General features: G+C 52.4%; 1 protein-coding gene across 2 annotated transcripts; it reads right to left on the bottom strand.

The window, feature by feature from the left end:
- Positions 1-582: 582 nt before the first annotated feature.
- On the bottom strand, positions 583-24198 carry SGPP2 (sphingosine-1-phosphate phosphatase 2). Of its 2 annotated transcripts, none has more exons than XM_422628.8 (5): positions 23947-24198; positions 14793-14951; positions 8202-8381; positions 6451-6540; positions 583-2512 (listed from the first exon to the last, which is right to left on the bottom strand). In XM_422628.8, exons 1-5 carry the CDS (start codon positions 24163-24165, stop codon positions 1973-1975), a joined length of 1188 nt encoding a protein of 395 aa, XP_422628.4. In that variant the 5' UTR covers positions 24166-24198; the 3' UTR covers positions 583-1972. The 2 variants fall into 2 exon arrangements, with proteins under 2 accessions (XP_422628.4, XP_046754544.1); XM_046898588.1 differs by having other exon boundaries at positions 22240-24021.
- Positions 24199-24653: the final 455 nt, after the last annotated feature.

Below are 24653 nucleotides of genomic sequence, written 5' to 3'. Positions count from 1 at the left end.
GCTCCAGAAGCAGCCCTGCAAGCAACGCTCTGCCATCACCCACCTGGATACACCACAGTTCCCCCAGAGCAGTGCACATGGGGGTAGTCCTGCAGCCACACTGCCGTGCCCTCAGGGCCCATGTGCCTGCGTGCAGGGCACAGCACGGGCTGCTCAGTGTGGGAAGCGGCCTGAAACACAGATGGAAGGCATTAGAAAGCCCTGTTTATTGGTGTGTCATGCATGGGGATTAGGAGGCAATACGGCAGATTTGCATTTCAGCAGACTGCAGGCATGTGTGCATGCACTAAACGCGTTTCTCCACGCATGATTTTCTCTCTCTTTGGGTGTCCCAATTCTCCTGTGAATTTATGCCCTGTGAGTGCGAAGGCAGTGCCGGGGCCGCGATCTCTCACTGCTGCTTCAGGATTTGGCCTTTCATGAAGCAGAAATGTGGAGTTTTGGTCAGAGCAGCCATTAGCAGGGCTAGGGCTGCAACTGCTAACTGCAACTGGTCCTCCCTGGAGCTGGGAGCCCCTCCGGCCCAGCAGCCGCCTGCAGGTAGTGACAGAGGGCACAACACGAGCACAGAAGCAAACCACATCTTGCAAAATATTTATATTTTAAAACTCGAACCAAGTCCAGTTTGCACATATCGCATGAATCCCATACGGGTGAATACTATAAAAGATACAAATATCTGTGCACGTACTTTATAAACCCGAGCATCTCTGTACAACCTACACGGGTTTCCATAACACCAAGTAGCTGCTATTCACAACAGGAATGTCACACAAGGGCGCTCCCCCGCCCCAGGCTGTACCTCTCAGCCCCCCCAGGTCCCACCTGCGGCTGTGACCGGCAGCACCAGGAGGGGGCCGTGCGGGGACGCAGCAGCTTTGGTGGCCGCAGCCCCGCGCCCACCACGGCACCGTGGGAGGAAATCCATCCAGGCTCTTTGCGTGCACATGCGAAGACAGATGTGTCCGCACACTCTAATTTAAAACAGTTTAACCGCAGCCCGGGCGAACCTACGAATCGCTAACGTTTCTGCCTGCGTTCCTTCCGCAGCTCACCGACCGTGTCTGAGATGACGCGGCTCTTTCAAGTGCCCCAGCCGGTCAGGCAGACCCCCGGCTCGGCGCTGGGGCTCGGCTGTGTGCTTACAGGCAGCCAACAGACGGCAAAGCGCCTTCCTTCCGTCCAAGTCAACCTTGCAGCCATGAGCACGAAGGTGCACGGCTAAAGCTCGCGCTGCGCAGGCAGGGAAGGCACGCAGCTCACCCTGAGCTCTGCGGTGCAGCGCTACGCTCTCCCAGCCCAGCAGACCACACTCACCGCTGTATTTCTTATACAGCTCATCGGTCCTGGACTGAGTACACGCCATTACATACACAGCCTGAGCAGCGCAGCGATGGCGCACCCAGGAACACTGCTAATGCTATTCTACAGCTTCGTACTGTACTGCAAGATGTGCGGAAGACCAACAGCGATGTGGCAGCTCAGCATCGCCCCTCAGCCCGGGGCAGCGCAGGGGCTGTCTGCCCCCCCGTCCCTGCATGGACACAGAGCCGGGCTCCAGAAGCACCCCCACAAGCCTCACCACTGCCACCACTTTGCTCCACCGTACAGGGAAAGGATCTTTGGGTTAGGATTAGGGGGAGACTGGTTAGAAATCACTCTGTGGGCTTGGATTTTTCTTCTTTTTTGTGTGTGCTCGTGGCACTGCTGACTGGTGGGGACGTGGCTTCGTGCTGGGCTCACCATGCTCAGCCACCTTGGCCATGGGTCACTACTTCATGGGATGCGGTATCAATGGGATCGATGATATCTAAATCAAAGTTATTTGGGTACAGGGAGTCCTCTCCAGTTTTCAGAGCTGGGTGTTTTGCCAGTTGTAGAAAGGCAACAAACCCTTTTTGATCAAGTTCAAGCCTTGAACAGCTTCTCTCTGAAACGGTGGTGCCATGAGCTACTTGCCAAGGAGCCAGGCTCAAATCAGCCCCAACAGCTCGTGCAGCAGTGGCACAATGACGGTAGCAGTGAAGCCCACTGATGAATATGTTACAAATTTATATGGCACCTCTACTTCCAGCCTCCTCCGGGCATCCAGGTCGGCGATGGGGAACGTGTAGCAGTAGCACAGCACGCGCAGGACCACGTTCTTCATCAGCTGCCGTGTCAGCAGGATCACGAGGAGCCCTACTAAGAACCTGGCCAGCATGAGCACCACCACGGTACTGGTGATGAGAGGAAATGCCATGGTGCTGCCCACATGGGCAGGTGCCACGTACTGGTTGTTCAACCAAAACCCCACAGTCGCGCCGGCTCCGGCCCCGAGGATGGTGGTGGTGTCCCCGCGGGTGGGGCTGTAATAGTCCAGCTTGGGGTAGTTGTAGCACAGCAGGAGGGGCACGGCGATGGACAGCAGCGGGCAGAAGGGGCTGGTCAGCAGCACGTGGTCGATGCTATCCCACACGGGGTACAGGAGCACCAGCAGCACTGCTGAGATCAGCGCCCCGCCAATCACATCCTGCAAGGAGATGGTGGTGAAACGCTTTGCAAAACCAACATCCTCTGCTACCAGTGCCCAGTGGCTTCTCTTCCCCAGGCTGAAGAGTCCCGGGGCTCTCAACCCTTCCCTGTACAGGAGATGCTCCATGCCCCAATCATCTTTGCAGCCCTCTGCAGGACTCTCTCTAGGAGATCCCTGTCTTTTTAAACTAAAGAGCCCAGAACTGGGTACAGAACTCCAGCGTGGCCTCACCAGGGCAGAGCAAATCACCTCCCTTGCCCTGCTGGCCATGCTCTCTGTAACGCACCCCAGGACACCATTGGCCTTCTTGGCCACCAGTGCACACTGCTGGCTCATAGCCAACCTGTTGTTCACCAGGACACCCACATCTTCCTCTGCAGAGCTCCTTTCCAGCAGGTCAGCCCCTATCCAGTACTAATGCATGCAGTTATTCCTCCTCAGGCATAGGACTCTGCAATATTTACCCTTGTTGAACCTCCTCAGGTTCCTCTCCTCCAACTCTCCATCCTCTCCAGGTCTCACTGAATGACAGCACTGCCTTCTGCTTTGCCAGCCACTCCTCCCAGCTTTGTCTCATCAGCAAATTTGCTGAGGATGCATTCTGTCCCTTCATCCAGGTCAGTGATGATGCTGAACATGACCAGAAGATCCCTCCCCTCCTCTCACACTTTACGGTCACTGTCTACACATGACTTCAACAGAAGAGACAGACACACAGCTTCATCCCAGGGATGACATTAAGCAAAGCTGCCTCAGCACAAACCCTTTCCATAATCCTACAAGTAATTTCATCACATCCATTGGGTCATCACTCGCCCATTTTGCATGGAGAGACGCCTTCCTTTGCTGCAGATGGCCACCAGGAACACAAAGCAGAGGGCACCTCCAGGCAGGAGTAGGGCAGGGTGAAAGTTGTAGCCCGAGCCTCTGAAATCTGGCTGCATTTAAGCGCCCGAGGCAAACCCATGGTTAAAACCTCATTTATTAACAGAGGCAAATCAGATGTTTTGAGAAACTGCCTGTTGTTAAGAACAGTGCTGAGGATGCAGACAAAAGCTTCCCCAAAACAGTGGCTTTCTGTAGGAAAGCAGCGTACGAAGTGTCGGTGTGCCACCCCAGAGACTGCTCAAGATGCAGCAGAATTTGTACTGCGACCATGAAATTCACTGCAAATGCTGTAGTTAATCACATACAGCAACGTCCTGCTCTCAAGATTGTATCTTTTTCAGCAAGTCATGACAGTTGACTACTTCTATGCTTGGTCACAGCCTAACATGAATTATTTATAAGAACTTCATTTCTAGTTATGCCAGAACGAGGGGCCTTGTTCACAACAAATATTTAATGGCTGTCTGGTGATGCATTACTCGAGCACAGCCGAACTTCAGCTGCTTACAACTCCCAGGCAACAGCTCCACAGCACGCTTGGCTTTAAGCAAGGAAACGGGCACCGGAGCACAGCGTGCACACAGACACCCCCTGCTCAGCACCTGAGTACAGGTCTCCAAATCATGCTATGCTGTCCCCTCACTGCACACATGTATTAGTGCAGCGGCCCACATGCATAGTCTACAAATAAACACGTAGCGGGGCACGAGGCCAAAAATCTTTTACAGATAGGGGTGTGCAAGCAAAAAGCTAGCAGAGCACTGCTTTATACAGTCTTCCCCCAGGACACAGGCTTAGCACTTCTCCTCTTGGAGACTCCCTTCCAACCCAAGCCACTCTGTGACTTCTGAAAGAAAAAGTGCTTTTCTGGCATCTCCATGCTGTGTGTTAAGGAGACCCCAGCTTCACCCTGTGGCAGGACGCTGCCAGGGCTGGCAGGAAATGCAGCCCCTGTCCATCTGGCTGTGCGAGCAGCTCAGCCTCTCTTCTAATTGTGACCTGCAATTACAAAGGAATTCTCAAGTTAGGGCAGGTGTAAATTCTATTCTGCCCGAGGTGGCGATGCTCGGAGCCTTCCCCTTCCTGCCGGGTGCTGCCACACAGAGCACAGTCCCACTCCACTCGGGCTGCACACAGGATGGATGTCGTGTTTGCAGATCTGAGCTGGAAAGCCATTGTTTTGCTTTGCTGCCTAAAGACAATGTCCCTCACTGCCAGCCTGGAGGATCCCACCACTGGGCTCCTTCCCTGTTCATAGCATTTTTTCCTTAGGAGTACAAACACATGTGGTCTGGCTTTTGGAAGGCAATAGCCTGCTCTGCGCCTGCCATTAAATTCTACCTGAAGATGCATGCTGGAACTGCAAGCACCTGCACGGGCACCCAGGTCATCAAACCTGCACCCAAACACAGTGGCACTCCAAAATGCTCCCCCAGCGATTCAAAGCCCTTCTGTGTGCAGTCCCACATCCAGCTGGGACACTGCATGCTCAGAAGAGCCAGCACTCATTGGTCCCAGTACCAGATGACTCTGATGGGCTCACAGCACCGAGACAGAAAAACATCTCCACGTTTTTATATTCCAGGTAATCCCCATCTGCACCTCCTCGGCCCCATACCCTGCAGGTGCACACGCTGCCTCTCCTCTGCTTCTTCACTACCAGGGAATGTTCTCATGCTAGGGCACCACAGGTAGGTTTTGTACCTAAGCCTCCTCTGAACAACTGCGCTGCTTCCATCCCTTCCCACGGCTGAACTCTGCCATCAGCTGAGGCCAGTGGGTGCTGACCGCTTCCTTCTCTAACCACCTTTCTCAAGCCACCACCCTCCTGCTAGCAGCAGGCAGCCTCATGCCCTCCTCCATGATGCCCGCAGTCGCATGGAGATGTCGATGCACAGAGGGGCTGCATGCATGCAACCTGCCAGGTCCCAGCGCCACCACGGCGTGCAGAGGAGAGCCCAGGAGGGACGTGTGGCCTCGGGGGCAGCGTTTCTCCTGGTGACGTGAGGGAGCTTTTTTATCTACTTATTTTAAAGCCCTTTTTAATAGGGTCAAAGGCACAAAAGGCTTTTTCTTCTTTACCCTAAAAATCCGTCTAAATTTAGAGGCGTCTTTCATTATAATGGAACGGCAAGGGAAATATGCCAGGAATTTTTACTGATTGACTTAAGGTCACTGGTGAAGAAAGGATGTCTCCAGATGAGATTTAAGATATTGTTTTGATCCACCAGGCCCGGCGGGGAGGTCAGGCTATATTTTATAGACAACCCTCATGGCACAAGGGCCCTCTTTCTTACACTCGTCAATTCCCCTTATTACAGCACCATTATTGGCCACAAAAAAAATGCACTATTTCTTCACATGCACCCACCAAGACTCGCATCTCCAGCTGGTGGGAGCTGCTGGCTGTATTCACACAGCAGCACAGGGTCACACTCCGCCAGCCTCACACGGCAGAGCAGTGATGCTCCCCATTAGCTGCACGTAGCATCAGTTACCCCGAGGTCGGCTCTCAGAGCAGCGCTGACACCCACAAACGGCAGCCATCCAGCTCACCCTGCAGCACCGCAAGCCTGTGTCCTTCAGTCCCGTAGGTTCAATTTCCTCCCAGCCTGACCCTGGCAGCTGACCGTAATGCCATTTTGAAGCCCAACCCGAGGAGCTGTGTGTCCCCCATCGTGCCCTGCCCACCGCCCCCACAGCTCCCAGCCCCTTCCTGCTGATGCAGGGCCTTGCACAACAGCCTCGCAAGGAGCCCCATCGGTTGCCCAAGTGCATTCCTCACAATTAACATTTCAAAATATAGAGTGACAACTCGCATCCCACACCAACCTCGCCCGGCTCTCAAACCCACACGTGGCAGTGGGTTCCCCAGCTGCGTTCATAATTCCCTTCAGACTCCACCAGCAGCAGCCCAAGGCTTTCCTCACGGCCGCCCTGGAAGGCACAGCCTCACCGTAGGCACGGCACGCGTACCCCTGCAGCCCCACAGGAGGGCACGGCCAGGCCCACGCTAAGGAAGGAGGGGAGGTGGAGTGCAGCCTCACCAGCACAGTGTGCATCCCCGTGTACAGCCTGCTGAGGCACACCAGCGTGGAGAACACGAACGCTGCCGTCAGGCCGAGCTCAAACGGGTACTGCAAAAGGAAAACAAATGCAGGTGTTACACCACTGTGCACGAGGACGTTGTGCAGCAGCAGGAGCCCGTGCCAGGCTGCAGCCATCACACGGCTGTTAGAACGGCTGGGGGCTCCGCTCCGGCAGGTGAGGCTCAGCTGTCTGCTGAGGAAGGTGGTTTTATGCAGCTCTCTCTCTGAGGTGCCTACTGTCCTGTAGGCAGTGAAATGAACCCTCCCGGTCTGACACAAAGCCCCCACCTCCTCCCCAGAGCCCGGCACCTGACCACATCATGCTGCTGCAGTCACGTCCATGGCCCAGCCAGCCCAGCTCCATGCAGGTGCTGCTCTCAGCTCACAGAGCCACGTTCTCCTGCTCCACAGAGCCCTCAGTGCAGCTCTACCCCCCATCCCCCCCCCCGGCCCAGTGCAGCTCTACCCCCCACTCCCTCTCCAGCTGGAACTGGGCCAGCCCAGTAACTGGTGATGAAGGGATGATGAGGGCAGCTCTGTGAAGTACCGGTAGATTCCTTCCTTCTTAATAGAGGCCAATTAAACCACGTAATTATTTTGCAGCAGCTTTATTGTCCCATAAAAGTCTCTGACAGGTAGAGAACAGACTGGGAAGAGCTGTGAGTCCCACCTCCAGCTGATCAGCCGAGGAGGAGGAGAAAGTGCTGCTGACCAAGGCTTTTGGATCTGGTGCACCAAAAGGGGTGGCAGCGTGGCTCCTTACAGCACTCGTCCCCACGTGGTTTTACTGCAACACAATAAAGCAGGGGGACCGTGCTGCTTTTACAACAGAGAGCCAGCCCACTGCAGGACGTGTCTGCAGCTTTGCTTCTCATCCAGCGCTCTGAGCAACTGCAATGCTCAGCAGAGCCCAGAGAGCTGGGGCCTTTTCTAACAAAGAAGTCAGTGTTGCTGCACCACCACAACCCTGAGCAAAGTCACCTACTGCATGGTGACAGTCACTGAAGGAGAGGGTACCTCACATCCCTGCACAGGCGGTGGGAGGGTGCAGGGTGTCACAGAGAGGACACCAACCAGGCCAAGAGTCCTCTGAACTTATTAGGTGGGTTTACCTTTGAAATTCACTTGAGGAGGATGAGGAACACGCTTAAATATGCTGCAGCCAGGACATTGTTATTGCTGAACACAGGAAACGCTTGATAGGATTCATTAAACGGAATCAAAATCACCATGGAGCGATAGGTTTCCAGGAAACAAACCTTTTTAGGTAGGCAGAAGGCTGAAGGTTTGGGGAAAATAATTATTATGGGATCTCCCCAAGCTGCCTACAGCAGCAATGCAGCAAAACTGATGCTGCTTCTGCAGCGAACGGGCTTCTGAGCTGTGCTACGTGTTATTTAGCCTGACACAAGTGATAGCCAGGGGACTTCCAAAGATGCTTCTCCTGCAGCAGACAAAATGAAGTGACACACAGCCTCCAAGCAACGCTGAGCTGGGTTTGTGCTAAAGCAGAGAAACTTCCAACAAAATTCTCGTGCCCATTATCAGCTGGCTATGGATAACAGCAGGGAAAAGCACACATCAGTGGAAATGAATACAAAGAGCTCCTCTGGAAGAGGCAACAGCTTCAGGTTTGCTGGGTCTTCCGCAGCTTGCTAGAAGCAGACACACTTCTTATTAAAAACAACTGTTTCTTTTTAAGCCCCTACCTTGTACTGGTTCGTGGTCGTGATGAAAAAGGAGAAGGAGATGGCAGTAGCTGCCATGGCGTGGGTGGAAGGCATCCCATACTCCGCATCCGTCCTCATCTCCAGCTTCACAACAGGTGGTGAGAGGGGCCGCGGCCACTTGAGGATGTCCTTGGAGACCTGCCCTATGTACATCACAATCTGGGGAGAGGAAACGCCACAGGCTGTCAGCTGGCAAAGCGAATTCCCACCCTGCCACCCCAGAACCACAGCTCCAAGGTTTTCTGCTGCTAAATCCACCATCCAAGAGCAGAGTTTGTCCCCTGAATTATTAAAGGATTTTCCATTATCCCGGTCAGCAGAGGCAGCAGTGGTTTTACGGCACAGCACGGTAACTCGATCAGAACTGGGACTAAAGGCAGGTTTTGCTGATGAGACGCAGCAGTGCAGGATGGTGTGAGATGGACGGCTGGATCCCACCCCACACCATGGAGTTCCCAGTCTCTCCCTTGTAACCCCTCTCCTGCAAAACAAGGGGCACCTCAGTCACTGTGCTGTGAAAGCAGGTCAGCTCGCTGTTCTGCTTCTCCCACTTCCCCTGGGAAAGGGGAGCTCTTAAAACAACATCCTTCCCGTGCTGTGGTGGAACAGCAACAGGCCCATCTGCGGCCACGTCCGCTCCAGCCATGCTGCGTCCCTCTCTTCCAGCAGCCATTTGAAAGATGCTTTCAAGCTGAAAGGACGTTGGGATTCAGGGTTCACAAAACAGAACCAGAAAGAAAGCCAAAACGCCCGGTTCCTCCATCCTCCTGCCTGCAGCAGAGCACACCCTGCAGATCCCCGTGCTGCCACGCAGCCCCAGCTGCTCTGCCTCTGCTCCTCGCCACGTGAGCCACACACACCACTGCATCACCAGGGGCACATCTGGCTGCTGCTGGGCAGTGACACGCGGGGCACAGCGCCGTACCCAGCGCCAGCCCAGGCTGCCCACAACAGAAGGAAATAGCCTCTTAAAGAAAACCCCGGGGGGACTTATTTGGTTAATGCCACTCATTTCCAAATGGATGTGGGCACACCTTTGGAAGCCAGTTAAATGCCAGGGTAGAAAGCGAATCCCTCTCCTAAACAGTAGGTAAAACGTTGAGGCTGCCATGTGTGATCTCAGAGGGGAGGTGGGACAAGCCAATTCACCAGCAGCCCTCTGTCATAACAACTTTCACTCGGACAAGTATTATTAGTGCTAATATGTAAGAGAATTACAGAAAGGGAAATGGGTCATCTTCCAAACGAAGGCTGTGCTGGGACTGCCCTGATGGACACAAACATGCAGAGTGCTGGAGGTGGTATGGGTGAGCAGGAACACCGGGCATCCTCACACGTTTCTTCCTTTCATTCCAAATTAGTTTCTCTTCCTTTTTAGAATGCACACTGCACGGCCCCACACAGCGCTGAGAGATGAGCCAAACCCATAGGACATAACCCATAGGAAGGCAAGCAGGTTGCAGCAGCTTTTTTCAGCCTAACACAGATGAGTTGCCCCTGTAACAAACGTTGCAAATCACACAGCATTGGAGCACTGGAAACAGGGAGAGATGCGCATGGGGACACGGTAAACACAGAGCTAAGCTTCCACTACAACACTTGACTTGAATTACTTATTTGCACCACATCCAAAACCTTTCAATGGCCCCAGAACACATTCACGATGGGTAGAAACCACCCCAGCCCCAGACAGCTGACCTCCAGCGCTGTTACGCATTTCCAGACCTGGAGACAGATGGCATTCAGACGCTGTTTGCTGTCTCGTAGAAACCTTGAGGTGAACCACTTCTTCGTGCTGTGCAGTCCTGTTCACTTCTCCCCCACCTCAGTGAGGTTTCCGCCTACCCCATGTGCGGCACCACAGCCCTGTGCTGCTCTGCGTACATCTCCTGTGCCGGCTGTTCTGCTCAGCCACACAGACCCACGGGGCTTTCTGCACTCCTGGGGAAAAGCCATCTACAGGTCTCTTCGGTATAAGTAATTTTAATTAGCACATTAATAAGTACCTGTCTTTGCGTGGGGAAGTTTGTTTGAACCTGAAGACTTTTCCATTGCTAAAGCAACAGTCAAAAAAACACGACGGGCTGCGTAGGACGTAATTAACTTCAGATAGCTACAAAGGAACACATGGGAATTCGGCTGAGATGCAAGAAGCATTAGAAAGGCACTTAGCTACAGCCGTCCTCCTTGTTGGACACTCCTGTTCCCCTCCTGGGGGGTCTCTGCGATGCCAGGCGCAATGCAGAAACACAGCACTGCCCACAGGCAGCAGCACCCATGGAGGAAAGTCAGGGCTTCAATGCCACCGTTGGTCAGCAGCATTACCATTCACTACCTCAACACCATTAGCAGTCGCTATAGCAGCACAACCACCTCTGTATCCTTCACCAGAGGGTCTCCTGCCCTGAGCCACACATGCTCCATCACAAAGATGCTCTCCCTCTCGCCCGTGGTCCCGGGCTCACCAAGCAGGCTCTGCCTGCCGTGGCAGCTCCAGGCACACAGCACAGCCCCCTCACAGCCAGGCCCACTCACCACACAGCCCAGCAGGGAGGGTCCTGCCATGGTGGCAGGGGGCAGCCAGGCTGGTTCTGATCTTTGCACTCTAGTATTGGGTATAACCGCAGCAAGTCGGAACAGATTTGTTTTCAACCTGTGACTGTGTGGCTCCACAGCCGCACTCCTGATCTACTGGAAGGTACAGATGAAATTCTAGAGAACATATGGGGTCAGACAGCATCACTACCTTCTTCCCCGAGACCTGCGCTGCACCAGCCTGACTCTGACCCCACTGCTGCGCCTCAGAAATAGCACTTCCATAGCCCGGCTCTGCAGCAGCATATCACCTTCCTAGGATGGAAATTTACAGCTTAACAATAAGTTTGCTTTTGGTTTTAATCACAGTCTTGGTATGCCAATGGGAGTGACAGAGCACGTCAGGAGCACCGGAGGGAGGAAAAAAAGCCGGGATGTGCTAATAATAAGCTGGCATTTGTGGGAGATTGGCCAAGCAGAAGCAGAGCCTGCATCCTGGAAGCGCCAGCTCTCCTCCAGGCTGTTGAGGGAGCAGTCACCTTGACTCAGCACAGAGGAACTAAGCCAAGCCCCCAGCTGGCACCACTCACAGCCTATCATCTCCACATCCTGCGCCTAAAGCAAAGGCCATGCAGTGCCTCTCATGGAGCTCAGTGCTCCCCATGAGGCACTGCAGTACAGACGAGTTGGGTCAAACCTGGGATGAAGACAGGGCTGCATCCTGCCACCCCACACCTCCTGGGCTGCTACTCACTGCTGCCAAGCTTGGCACTCCCTTGGGGTACAGAGACCAAGCAGCACAGAGCACCAGGACAGACAGGACACAGGGACAGACTGGATTGCAGGAGCCCCACAGCTTTCTGCACAGCTTCACACAGCATGTCCAAGGGCTCACGTGCCAGGCAGGTGCACTGTGTGATCAGCTGTCAGGAGCTCATCTTGGAGAGATGCTGCTGAAAGCACACCTACTAACCTTTGTTAGGGCAGAAGAACCTAGAAAAGCAAAGGTTGCTGCAAAGCAACTTTTCAGAGCAGCCAAGATTTCAGCGTGCAAAGTACTGTGGCGCTCTGAGCACGGGCAGATCCCTGCTCGTTATCATAGCAGGTTGCCCCGAGTTCAAAGCTCAGCGTGCCCCTGCACCACAGCCACAGCACCCTGGGGAGGCCATAGCTCTGGGCAGCCAGTGAGAAGCCATGCCCAGCGCCCCCACGCCTGGCCCACCCCGCACCCCAGCACCGCTTATCGCACTGCACTGCCAAACTCGCCCCGACAAAGTCCACGCTGGCTGGTTGTTATTTATGTTGCACAAATCTCAGCTTTATAGGCTCGAAAGAGGTGTGGGCACACTTCACATTTGCACACACTGTGGGAAAGTAAGAAAAATGCAAAGTTCTCACCTTGTAAGCTGAGACACGTGGGAAATTTAAAGCACGTCTGAGAGCTGGTTTATTTCAAGTTGTTTTCCACTTCTGTTGAAGCAGAAAGAACCCTGGGCATCAGAGCCAGGTCAAAGAGTGCTCCCTTCAAAGGGCTGAGGATGGGACGTGCTGACACCAGGCTGCCTGGCCAGCACCTCACTGCAGGGCATCGGGCACCCAAATCCCTCCTCTGCCCACGAAGGCCATGTGCACACCCCAACGAGAAGAGCACCACAGAAGCATCACATACAGTTTAAGCCCCCAAAACATCTGGAGGAGACCGCAGCCCACACTTTGCAGAGCTGCCCAATTAAGCCAAAGACGTGAGCAGCTGGTTTGGAGGACACAGGACTGGGGAACACAGCCAGAGTACCAAGGCTGGTCCCCTACTGCTGCTGAAATGCTCTTTCCATAATCTTTCTTGCTGCCCTTCTCCCTTCTATAGCAATGACCTCAACCCTTGTGCTTCAAAACTTTGGGCTTATTCCTGGCTGCCTTCCACACATCTGTTTCTGCTCCTGTATTTTTACATTAAGAACATCCTTCCTTCCCACCATTCCCACCATCATCAGTCTCTCTCTGACTTCATTTGGTTGAGGCTTATCTCAGCTCTCAGTCTCTGCTCAGAAACAGCCTGCTCCCCAGCCATCCCTGGCCCTGCTCCAGCTGGAATTTATCCTTCTCCACCACGGATGGCTGGCTCCAGCAGAAGCTATTGCAGATAAGATGTTGTGAAGGCCTTGGAAACAGCATTAATGCTTCTGATATTTAAAGGGAAGACTCCCCAAAACTGGGTCCCCCATTCTGTCATTAAAGCTCCCAGGAAAGATGAAAAGTACCAACTTGTCACACTGAGCACCTTGGAGCTCTCCCTGCAGCACAGCCTGATGTCACACGTGACTGATGTGTCTCAGACAGACCGAGACCCCTCAGTAACACCACAAATGCTTACTCCTTCTCAAAAGCAAGCACGCCACCCAGCCGAGCCTGCCACGACATTAATGCAGAGCCTACACATATATTGCTATTGCTATGTCACGCTTGCACGAGCTTCTAAAACTGCAGATCATCCCAAGTGTGTATATATAGAACAGCTTCTCTGTTTCCCCTTTTCACTACAAAAAAAAATTGATTCCACAACTCCTTCAGGAACTGGAAAAATAACACTGGACTCCTGCATACTGTAATTAAGCCAGGCTAGCCCTGGCCAGTAACCAGGTGGACTCCTTGTCTGGTAAAGGCAAAGCAAGCCTTCAGATGCATGCAGGCAGCTCCGAGAAGTCATTTTTTGAGCAACATGCAAAAGCAGACAGCACAGACTACCAATTATCATTTTCCGTGGCACGCTTCCAAATGAAGTAGGTGTAGCCCTGGCCAAAACCCAGCTCTAATTACTAAGTGTCCACCTACTTCTCCATTTCAGCTGCAAGTAATTTTTCATATTCCCTTTATAAAAAAATTATTGACTAGGGTAACTGGCACAGAAGAGCAGATGCTCTCTGCCCAAGACTGGATGCAAGTGCATGACCCAATTCAAATTGTTTTTATTATTTCTAATCACGTTATTTGGACAAAAGAGAGACCATTATTAACCAGAATTGACTAAGTCAAGGGCAAGCTTTGTTGTGAAGAAAAATAGCTAAGCATCACATTCACGTTTTTATCAGGTTTCAATTTCTTAAAGTGGATTAACAATCAAACCTTCAGGGCCCATCACCCACCAGAGATGCTTCCTACCTCCCTTCTCTGTTCTGAAAGGGTTTTATTGGGGTAAAGACCTGATAAATGCCTGGACGAGCAATGACAGCAACAGAACGTTCACCCCTGCACAGAAGAACGAAGTTCTCACTTATCTGCTGGTTTTCAGTGCGAGACCAGAAACATAGTTTGGATCTCCTGAACTGCATTTGTGAAGGCTGAAGCAACACTGAAGCCTGTTCATTTAAGAACGCTGCTGTATTAACAAAAATCAATGCTTTTAAGCTTGGTCTTCAGAGAAGCTGTTGTGCATGTGTGCTTTGTATGTGGGTTTTGGGGTTTTTCGGTGGCAGCAGCTTTTTTGGTTTTGTTTTGAGTTTCTGGTTTGTTTCTTGTTTGTTTGAAGGAATTGCAGCAGCAGCATCTTCATCCAGCTGCAGCCTACACGTCCCCCTCCTTAGATTTATACCCACTTCAAACCAGCCCAAACTGTGTGAGCAGCCTTTGCAGAAGTACCCAGGCAGAAAAATTTCCTGGAGCAAGAAACACCCATCCATAGCAGACCACAATATCTTGGAAAGGAAGCAATTTAACCAGCTGTTCCGTACAACCCCTATCAAAAAGAGCTCAGCGAGTTGTCGGGCTGCAAAAATAAGTCAGTCCAAGACAGCAGAGACAAACAGGTGCTGCACAAACCAACGCCTCCTCTGCCAGTCATTGCAGTGCCTGTGTCATGCACACGCACACCTCTGCCAGCAGCAGCAAAACTCAGAAACGTCTGTGCTGGACCATGAGAACCATATAAATAATGCTGTTGGTTTGTTTGAAAGGTTATTCTTACTCTAAAGTGTTCACTTGTTACAATGACAGAACTAGGAAGCATATTATGTGCATAAATGAGTGATCAAAAATACTTACAGACCAAATGATTATCATCCTTCTGGACACAGAGTGATCGATGTTCCAGTAGATAAACGGGAGGAAAGTGATATAGAAGATCTCTTCACCCAAAGCAGCTGAAAACTTGAATAAGTAATAGTAGAAGTAGTTCTTCACAACATACTTCTGTACACAGCCCTGAAAAGGAGAGGATTTTAGAAAGTTTCAGTGAGTTAGCAAGTCGTATCAAACACCCAAGGGGTTTCAGCATTACAGCTCCCGGTCCTTGAATCAAATAATTTGTTACAGCAGATGTCAAGAAAAAAGTTCAGTGTTTATACCCAAAGACCACAGCAATAGCTGTTACATTTTCTGTAGATCAGAAATCCATCAGAACTACTAAAGGACAGCAGTGACACTGACAAACGTTTCCCAGAGATCAGATCAGCCTTTGCTCCAAGGAAGCTATCTGTATTTAATGGAAGAGTACCAAAGCTTTGATTTGGAAGTTGCTACATCTGTAGATAAAAAGAGCCACCACTGCTCTCACTAGAAACATGCACTGAGACAAAACGAGTACCGTGGAATCACTGAACTGTTTTGTTTGAAGCCTGTCTCATTAGATCAGTCAGAAATTTACTTACAGTCCCTGAAATCTTGGTTTTCCCTCTTCTGAAAAGGCTGGAGCTGAGGCCCTGCTGCCGTGTGCAGCACTGGGGACACAAAGGTTTGCTGCTCTGCTGGTGGCTGGGATTGGGATGCTGGCAAGCAGCCTGCTGCTGCCCTGCTACAGCAGCAGCACATGAGTCGGGTTTTCTAGAAATACTTCTGGAAACAAGGGAAATACGAAGAGGACTCGTAGTATGGGAGGCGGGAGAAGAACCAACCTCATCTCTCTTCATCTTTCCCATAGTAAAATAAAAAAAAAAAAGAATTGGGCTGTAAATAGGGGCTGAAAGAACACCCAACAGATGAGGAGCGAAGAGGGAGCACAGAAATTTCAGCAAAGGTGTGCTGGCTCAGACTCGGCTTTGATGTAAGCTCCTCAGGCTCTTCTCAGATGATAACTACCACGCTCATGAGCCCGATCTAGCAGAAAAAAATTCTCATCCTACATGCTGAAGTGTGATCGTTGCCCAGGGAGTCGAGACATTCACCTGAGACTGATCTTAAGAGCAATTTGAAGTTCCAGTCCCTCAGCCTGCCTTCCATACGGAGATGAAGCCAACTGCATGAAAACAACAAAAGGAAGATGGAAGAAGGTTCCATCCATTCACCTATCTCAGGAAAAAGAAATCAAATTGATTTTCGCGTCAATAAACAGAAAAGATGAGTCAACGCTTTGGAAGTGCTCGGGTTACAGGAGTGTTCCCCCATGTATTAGTAATAGAGGTCACAGATTAGTTACTGGCACCACTCTAAGCAAATTTAGCAGCATGCGATGGCTCAGCTACAGAGCACTCAGCCTCCGAGTCTCGAGCCTCATACGCCACTTAGAAAACACCCCCAGTGCAATTAGCAACTGCGAGGCTTCTGCCTGAGATCATTAAGCCATATTTGGTCATTCTCGTGTGTCCCAAAAGGAAGCTTTCTTCCAGCAGCATTAATACCTCAATTAAGCAGCCACCTCCAGCGCACCAGGAGTTACGTGCTTTAGATCAAACACCGTCAGGCATATCCCTGCAGTAATTCTTCTGTACCTGAAACCTCGTGGCGTGAGGGATAAAGCATTCTCATTATAGTCATCTCTTTGGGGGGGGGGAAATAAAAAACAATTGTTCGGGTGGTCTGGAGCTGCAGTCATTATGATTCTAAGGAGTTGTAGACATGGAAAGCCCACCACAAGCTCCTTCAGGCACTGGTCCATGAGAGGTGCCTGCTTGGTTCCAGCTGTGCCAGACCCAAAGCCAGCAGCCAGCTAACACTGCTGTTATGTCCTTTATTTCCAAAGAAAGCAGAGACGATTATGCTTCATGAAGCTTGCTCCTTTTCCACTCCTGTTCTAACTTCCGTGCAGGAAAATGCCACCGCAAGTAGTTTGTGTGAACACTTAGCATCTTCCTAGAATCATAGGATGGCCTGGGTTGAAAAGGACCACAATGATCATCCAGTTTCAACCCCCTGCTATGTGCAGGGTCACCAACCACCAGACCAGGCTGCCCAGAGCCACATCCAGCCTGGCCTTGAGTGCCTCCAGGAATGGGGCATCCACAACCTCCTTGGGCAACCTGTTCCAGTGTGTGAACTTCTGGCACTCACAAGTGCATTCCATCTCTGACCCGTAGGAGACTTGCTCATGCACTGCAGTAACGCACTGCCCTCCATAACCCAAACCCTGTGGGTGAGTCAGCCCTGCAGCCACCACTTTTCAGTCAGAGCAGGAAGGTTTTCATGGTCAATAATTAAGGCCATAGAGAAAGCCAAAACTTTAAGATTATTTCAAAAGGAAGTATAATGAGCCATGGTATTCCCAGATGCAGAAGATGGATAATTCCACTCGAACTACCCTCCTCATCAACTCTATCTACTTTGAAATCAACTGCCCAAATTATAAGTGATGCACTTGGTTGTGCACGGTGTCCTTAAACGAACTGCCTGCCTGAAGGACCTGCACAGGAGCAACTCCCACAGCTGACTGCCCAGTCTGTGCATGCTGCTGTGTCCCGCACACTGCTGCCCCGGCGGCAGTGACAGGGCTGGTGGCACCATGGGGAGATACCAGCATACAACACTGCAGCACAGTGGGAACCCAGCCCTGGAGGAAGCGTGCACAGAGGACACCTCGCTCATGGCTGAGGCATGAGACCAGCAGCTCAACCACGAAGACGGTGTGTTTTTTACCCCATGCAAGAGGAAAAAAGCTGCAAGAAGACACCACCTCCTCCCCAGCCCTGTAGGATCTCTCGTTTAAGAATTACACGCAGGCACTGCTTATCCACCACCTGCTCCAGGGACTGGTGCTGCAGCGATGGCCTCCTGGTGCTGAGCTGACCCAGAGACACCATTAAGCAATGCTTTGCTCTCAGCTCTCAATCACTGCGGGTCTTTCAGGAGATGCACATCATTAATTAAAGTTTCTGAGGTCACTACATTACTTCACTTGCAGTAGAACAGCTTGGCAGAAGACTGGAAATTCCCCTCCCAGAGCCCCTAATTAACGTATTGCAGTTCTTCTCACTTAAAGGATTTTACACTACAAAATGTAGAGAAGCCACCAAAGTTAAGGCACAGGAAAAGAGCCCAGAATTCCCGTGTAGGGCTGGGGAGAAAAACGGAAGTCACAAGAAATGCTACAAAGCAGTGACCAGCTGCACTTGTACCAGGAAGGGCTTGCGTGCTATGCTGGTTAGCGCAGAGAGGCATCACTCAGCTCACAGCTGCAGTGCCACACGCCAATGGCACAGCTTCAGGGACACTGCTCTGAACCATCAGCAAACACAGGAGCAAGACAGCGCCTGTGTAAGCAGAAAGAGCAGGCAAGCTGCAGGACACACAGCCATAGTGCTTTCAGGGGTCTTAGGTAAGCAAGTAGGGAGTCTGAAAGTCAGGCAGACCTCCAGTAGCATTTCAGCGTTTTTTAATTCATTCCAAGCACCAAAAAAGTACCTTGAAGGGACCTCAAAGCCCACCTGGCTCCAAGCCATGCCATGTGCTGGCTATCCCCAACTATGGCCCCAGCCAGCCCAGCCTTGAGCACCTCCAGGGATGGGGCACCCACAGCTGTCCTGGGCAGCAGCACCAGCACCTTCAATCAGTTCAGTGTTCCCTCTTCAGACTTCATGGGATGAATACCACACACACTGATGTGCTCAGCACACAGAGCTAGGACAGGTCCAGGTTGTAGTGAACACACCTGGGTTTACTGCTGAAGACTTCAGTATTCTTATTTTCAGATTTGTTTCCCTTCTGCCCTGATTAGTACTTTGGGGAGCAGACTTAATTATGTGTTATATTTCTGTACACTGCTCTGTAAGTAACACAACTAGGCCTCTTTACTAAAAAAAACCCCACAAATAGATATAACGGAATCTGCTGGGTTGTTTAAATATAAGGTAGAATAAGCAAGTCATCTATCAGCTCTAGTCTTGCTTTAGCAATTAACAGGAAGAATTAATGAAGGAAAAATAGTGTCAAGTTCCTAACAGAAACCCTTCTTAATTAAGAAGAAAAAAGAGAAACCCTGAGGTTTGTCAGAGACACTGGGCAATGGCTACCAGCTGGAGAGGCCATGCAGAAAGGCCCACGCTGCAGCCCGCTGAAGGACAGCTTGCTGCAGGACAGGCTGACAGAAACCTGGGCTCCCTGTCCACCACGGATGGACGATCATCCTGGTGTCAGCAACGGCAGAGCCCAACCCATTGCTCATCAATGCCAGTGCTGGAGGCTCTGCTGCTTGCCCCGGGCCATCTCAGAGCACTTTGCCCTCCCTGCCACCGAGCCTGACACCCACACACTGAAATTTAAACCTATTGCTATTTACTTATCTACTGCAGACAAGGAACAAATGGTTTCTTTCCCCTGAAGGTTGATATCAGAGAAGCTTGTTAGAAACATGTGGAGAGGACATACCCAAGTGATCTGCTACAGCATCATCACCCGGTGCTTCCTGCGGAAGGCTCTCTGCATTTCCCATGCAAAGCACTTAACATGCCTGTCCTGAGTTACGGTGCCCAAAGATCAGACGTAACACAGCAGTGCTGAAGGAACAGCCTTCACTACTTCATTCATTTTGCTGGCTGTGTCAAACAGGCTGAGCCATGTCTAGCCGTGATCTGCTCTAACCGCCAACCCTGTTTTCCATTCTGTAATCAAGTACTTCTTACATCCACGCATTCAATAGCTATCTGCACCTACTAAAGTCAGTTTCCAATCATACTTTCAACTTGACGAGACTATTGGCCTGTTCTTGTCCTCCAGCTCCTTCGAAGTTCGTTTCACCAGCAGCAGCCCCCACAGCCACATTTCCAGCCAGCACCTTGACTCCGCATTGCCTACTGAAGAGCCTCTGCACTCATTGCTTCCTGCCAAAAGGCACTCCCTGTGGTACTCAAAAAACTCACAAGCCATGTGATTGGATAAATTAGTTCCTTCGCATTGGCTGGAGAGCCAATTCCTACCAGCTCTTACGCTTTGGGAGCTTCCCACAGCTCCAGCATCTCTTGTGTTCCAGGAAGGCTGGCTGAGCTGGGTATAATAGAAGGACAGGGTGAGGGAGGCAGAAGAGGGAAGGGCTGAAGAAAATGGCTTCCCTTCCTCCCTGTTGTACAGTGAGAGAACAGGTTTGTCTAATTGTGTTTTAATTCTCCAGAATTACTCTACAATTTTGTGAGGTACAGCACAGAGCCCATGCCTGACAGTGGCAGAGGAAGTCATTTCAGGGGTTAGACAGCTGCAATACCAGCAGGGAGAGAGAATAAACACAAGCAAAGAACAAGAGAGCATAAACCGCGGGCAGTTTGGGACAGAGATCCCAGCTTCAAAACAGAGGCTGAAAACTCCTCCAAAACCCGGCTGAATTTTGCATCTCTCCAGGCTGAGCAAAAAGCAGGCTCACAGCTTCAGACTTGTTTTTAGACACAAACCATAACTTGGAAAAGCAACCCCAAAGGTGAGCCACGCGTCCCTGCCCAGCAGCATCACACACCCAGCAGCTCGCTTCCGCATGAGGACTATTTCTACAGCAGAAGTCTATTTCGAGAGGCACAGGGCCACAAGACTTCTGGAAGCCAAACAAGCAGAGTGACAGTATGCCACTTGCAGGTAATTAAGAAGTCTTGGGTTTTTTTTATGTCATACAAGAAGGCAGCAGCACAGGGAGAAGAGGCCAGGATGCAAGTCAAGGCACAGCTTCCTAAGGTAGTGCTGCGTAAGGCTTCAGGTTAGCTGGGTTAACAAGGGTTCTGAACAGACAAACCCCAGATCCGAGGGGACAGGGATGCTTCACTGGCACAGCCCATTCCCCAGACCCCAACAGCACTCTGCTCATTCTGCACCAGCTTCATGCTGTAAGCCCTGCTCAATGGGCATCCACATTCCAGCTCTTGGTCGTGGCTCTCGTGTGCCTGACACTGGACTTCTGCAGAATGAGGTATCTGAATGCTTTTCATCTGCACCGGGATGATGCACCTAATTAAGTTGGTTAGCATAAGTAGACAGCTCTACCTCTGCCAAGTCCCGCTCACAGGGAATAACAATGCTATGGGCTGCTGTTAGGGTGACCGCAGCGCTCCAGATGAACTGACACCAGTAGACTCAAGCAACTCCATAGCAGTATATTGGATTCAACATTTTTTTTAATCTAGTCATTAATATCAACTAATAAAATAAAGAGGTGATAAACTAATGTTCATGTACCTCTTAATCTAGACCAATAATAGTTTGCCTTGGAAAAATAAGCTATAGGCTGTCAAGACATGAAACTGATAATGATACCCTAAGATTTATTTGCCTGGAGGGCCATGGCAGCCAATAGCCCTTTCCCACTGCCCAGTTGACCTGTGTTTCCTGCAGAGCATATACACGAGGTAAAGTACAAGAACTCTGTTTCCAAAGAACCTTCCAGGGAGAAGAGATTTTGCCTGGCTCCCTGCCCGTTAAACCTACTCCTGGACTCCAGAGATCCAAAGGAGAAAAATGATGGCAGATAAGCTCTTATTCTTCTGTTTGATAGCTGAGCTAATGAGGTAAGACATTCAGCAGAATTATACAACAGCAAGTGGCTTACCTCCAAGTGCAGGAATTAATCCCAGGCCCCTGACAGCTCCTTGTTACAAGGGCCAGCAGCCTCCAAAGGGATGACTCAGGCTGTGAGCCATGAAGCGCCGAGTCACCGAATGCCCGTCAGCACTGACACTGCTCCGGCCACCAGATCCGCACTGCTGCCCCCAGCAACCCCCCGTGCCCCTGCCCACGGCTTCCCCAGCAGCACTGCACAGCTGGCAGGGCAGCGATCACCATCGGCACATAGAACTTCTACAGCAAGCTGGGACAGACCACCAGACACCGGTCCTTAGTAGCACGTGCCAGGCTTTGCTGTGGCTCCCTGCTCATCACACGCTGCTGCCCACTGCATAAGGAGGCTTGAGCAGCACCAGCAGTCCCAGGGCTGCACACACTGCCCAGTGAAACTCTCTCACTTACCAACGACAAAATCCCATAATGGCTGCTTTCCATAGGAGCCCCAGAGCAGAAACCAGACACGCGTGTGCAGCAGTTCCAGCTCTGGGAGGGCTCAGTGAGAGCCGGAGCAACAGGAGGGGTGCTGAGCAACGTGAGCCCGTTGGTACAGGAGGCTGAGCCTCACATTTCTCCAGCAGCACCTCCTAAGGGAGTCGCTTCCAAACACAGCAACATCCTGCAGGAGGACGGAGTCAGCACGTCATCCAGAAACACCCCACTGGCAGCTCTCCCAACAGGGCTCAGGGCATCTCTCACCTGCTGTGCCCACCTCACTTACCTTTCTGAAATGGATGCAGTTCATGCCTACCTTTTCCTTTGACGCCACTATCACCTCCCAAGCCCTGCCATTAGTTTCTGCACCAGGGCACGAGCCACAAGAGCCACATAATCAGTAAATGCTGTTGGGCACTTTGTAAGCATTACACAAGCCTGGAGCACTTCTGACAGTTAAGGTATAACTACAGAGCAAACATGAACTGTACTCCTGTGCAGTAGAGGAACAGATCGCAGGAGATGATAAAGCATCTCCGAAAAGGAAGTGTGGAGAAAATGCAAGTTAATACAAGTAAGTCTACAGAAAGGAGGGTTTTTTTCTTCACCGCCTTTAATTCAGGTCATCAATTTCAGGACCAAGCCTCCATCAGGAGGATGCAGATAAGGAGAGCTCTTCTTTTTAAACACAGATAACATTTGTTTGGCCACCCACTACAACAATGGAGAAGCCTTCAGAAAGTTGCTGTTTGTAAACATGTGACCTCAGGATGCACAGGAAACCAGGAAGAGATCCCTCGCAACCAGTTTCAGATACAGGTTCCCTGTGAATCAAACTAATACAAGACGAGAGCACAGAAGAGGTATTAGCTGGAAACAAGATGATCATAACAAGTTACAGTCTTGTTTTCTGTAGTAAATCCCAGCTCTTTCAGTTACAGGTGCAACCTACTGACTGTCCAAGAGAACCTAAAAACGTTTCAGGCTACAGCATCACTGCAGGAAAGACAAAGCAATTTGGAACTTAACTGCTTCACAGAAATTATCTGTGCTGAGAACACAACCTCAGGACCGCAGGCTTCAGGAGGGGATGCTCCAGCTGAACCCAAACCTCATGCATTTCTGAGGAGGGCATCCTAATACTGCGGCAGTGAACTCCCCTGCTCTCTTGTGCTGGTCCTATGGAGCCCCATCCAGAACGCGTTCACCCTCTCACCGAGATACTTTGTGTCTTCCTTATTTATGTGAAACCCAAGTCAACCGTTCTGGGTGACGCCAATGGCTCTGTCAGTGGGGTGTTAGCTTGGACAGCATTTTGGTGCCAACACAGTGACATTAAGCGTGCCTCCAATCAATGGCAAGCAGTGACAGGTCTTTCAGCGGATGTCTGCACAGTCTACTCAAAACAGTTCAGTGTAGTTCAGCATGAGCAGAGTGCAGTAACCCCATTTTCCTTCTAATTGAGAAGGCACCAAGCAGAGGTCGGTGAGGACAAGCAGAGGTCGGTGGGGACAACGCGAGCACTGGATGTCGGACACGGAAAGGAACGACACCGCGCAAGGGGAGGAGCGGCGGCTGTTTACCGGGCAGGGACTCGCAGGCCATCATCACCTCCTTCCGAGCCGCAAAGCCGCCCGCTCACGAAGCTCTCCTCGCAGCACGACGAGCTGCGGGCAGCCTCGCCCCACTGGCTGCGGTCGGCACCGAGCAGAAGCCCGCGACCCGCAGGGCCGGGGCAACGCAGCCCGCCGCCGGCCGTACGGACAGCTGCGGCACGGCACCACAACAGGTGCACCCGCTGAGGGCAGGCAGCCCCGAGCGGCAGGAGGAAGGGCTGCGCCCTGTGCTCGCCCTGCGGCACGGCCACGAGAGCCCCCCCCGCCCCGCGCTCTCGCCGGTTACGGACCGATAACCCGGGACCCCCCGCTCATCGCCCCCGCTGCGGGGCCGTCCCCGTTGCCCCGCATCCCGCGGAGCCCTCACGCGCAGAACGGCTCTGCTGAGTCACGGCCCCCGCACTCACCTGCGGGCCGCGGCCGCCCCGCACTCCGTTGGGCGCCCCGCAGCCGGCGGCTCCCGCACCGCGCCGCCCACCCGCGCCGCCTCCGTTGCAGACGACGCTGCTCCGGACCCCCTCGGCGGGGTCGCCGCCGCCCTCCTCGCCGGCGGGGAACAGCCCGCAGCAGCGCTGGAAGCGCGCCACGGGCTGCGAGCCGCGCAGGGTGCCCAGCAAGCGGGCCATGCCGCCGCAGCCTCCGTACAGCGCAGCCCCGCCGCGGGGCCACGGACAGGTGCGCCCGGCGGGCCCCGCCCCGCAGGTGAGCCGAGCCCCGCCCCGCAGGTGCGCCGTGCCGCGCCCCGCCAGGCCCCGCCCCGTGGCGCAGCGCCCCCTGCCGGCCGTGCTCCCCTCCGCCCCCCGCCGTCGAGACGCGGGGAGGCCTGGGGTTTCCTTGCCGTCTGTTTTGGTCAGCGAAGCGAGTTTTCAGCCCAGAAATGCATCGTGTGCCCGGTCAGGGACCGCTGAAGGTCCCCACACAGCTTTGGTCCCTCGGTGGGCAGGAGGGCGGTGGGGTGCCGGGCACAGCCCGCTCCTGGCCACGACCCACCTGCGGGGGCTGGCAGCCCTGTGCCTCTGGCCCCGTGCCCGATGGGTGCCCGGCGTGCCCTGTGCATCTGTGACCAGCTGGGAAGCTCTTCTGTTCGCACAGAGATCTGGGGACCAATGTCTGA

This window comes from Gallus gallus, chromosome 9, assembly GCF_016699485.2.
Source record: "Gallus gallus isolate bGalGal1 chromosome 9, bGalGal1.mat.broiler.GRCg7b, whole genome shotgun sequence".
Lineage (NCBI taxonomy): Eukaryota > Metazoa > Chordata > Aves > Galliformes > Phasianidae > Gallus > Gallus gallus.
This window is presented reverse-complemented; position numbering and strand designations above follow the sequence as displayed.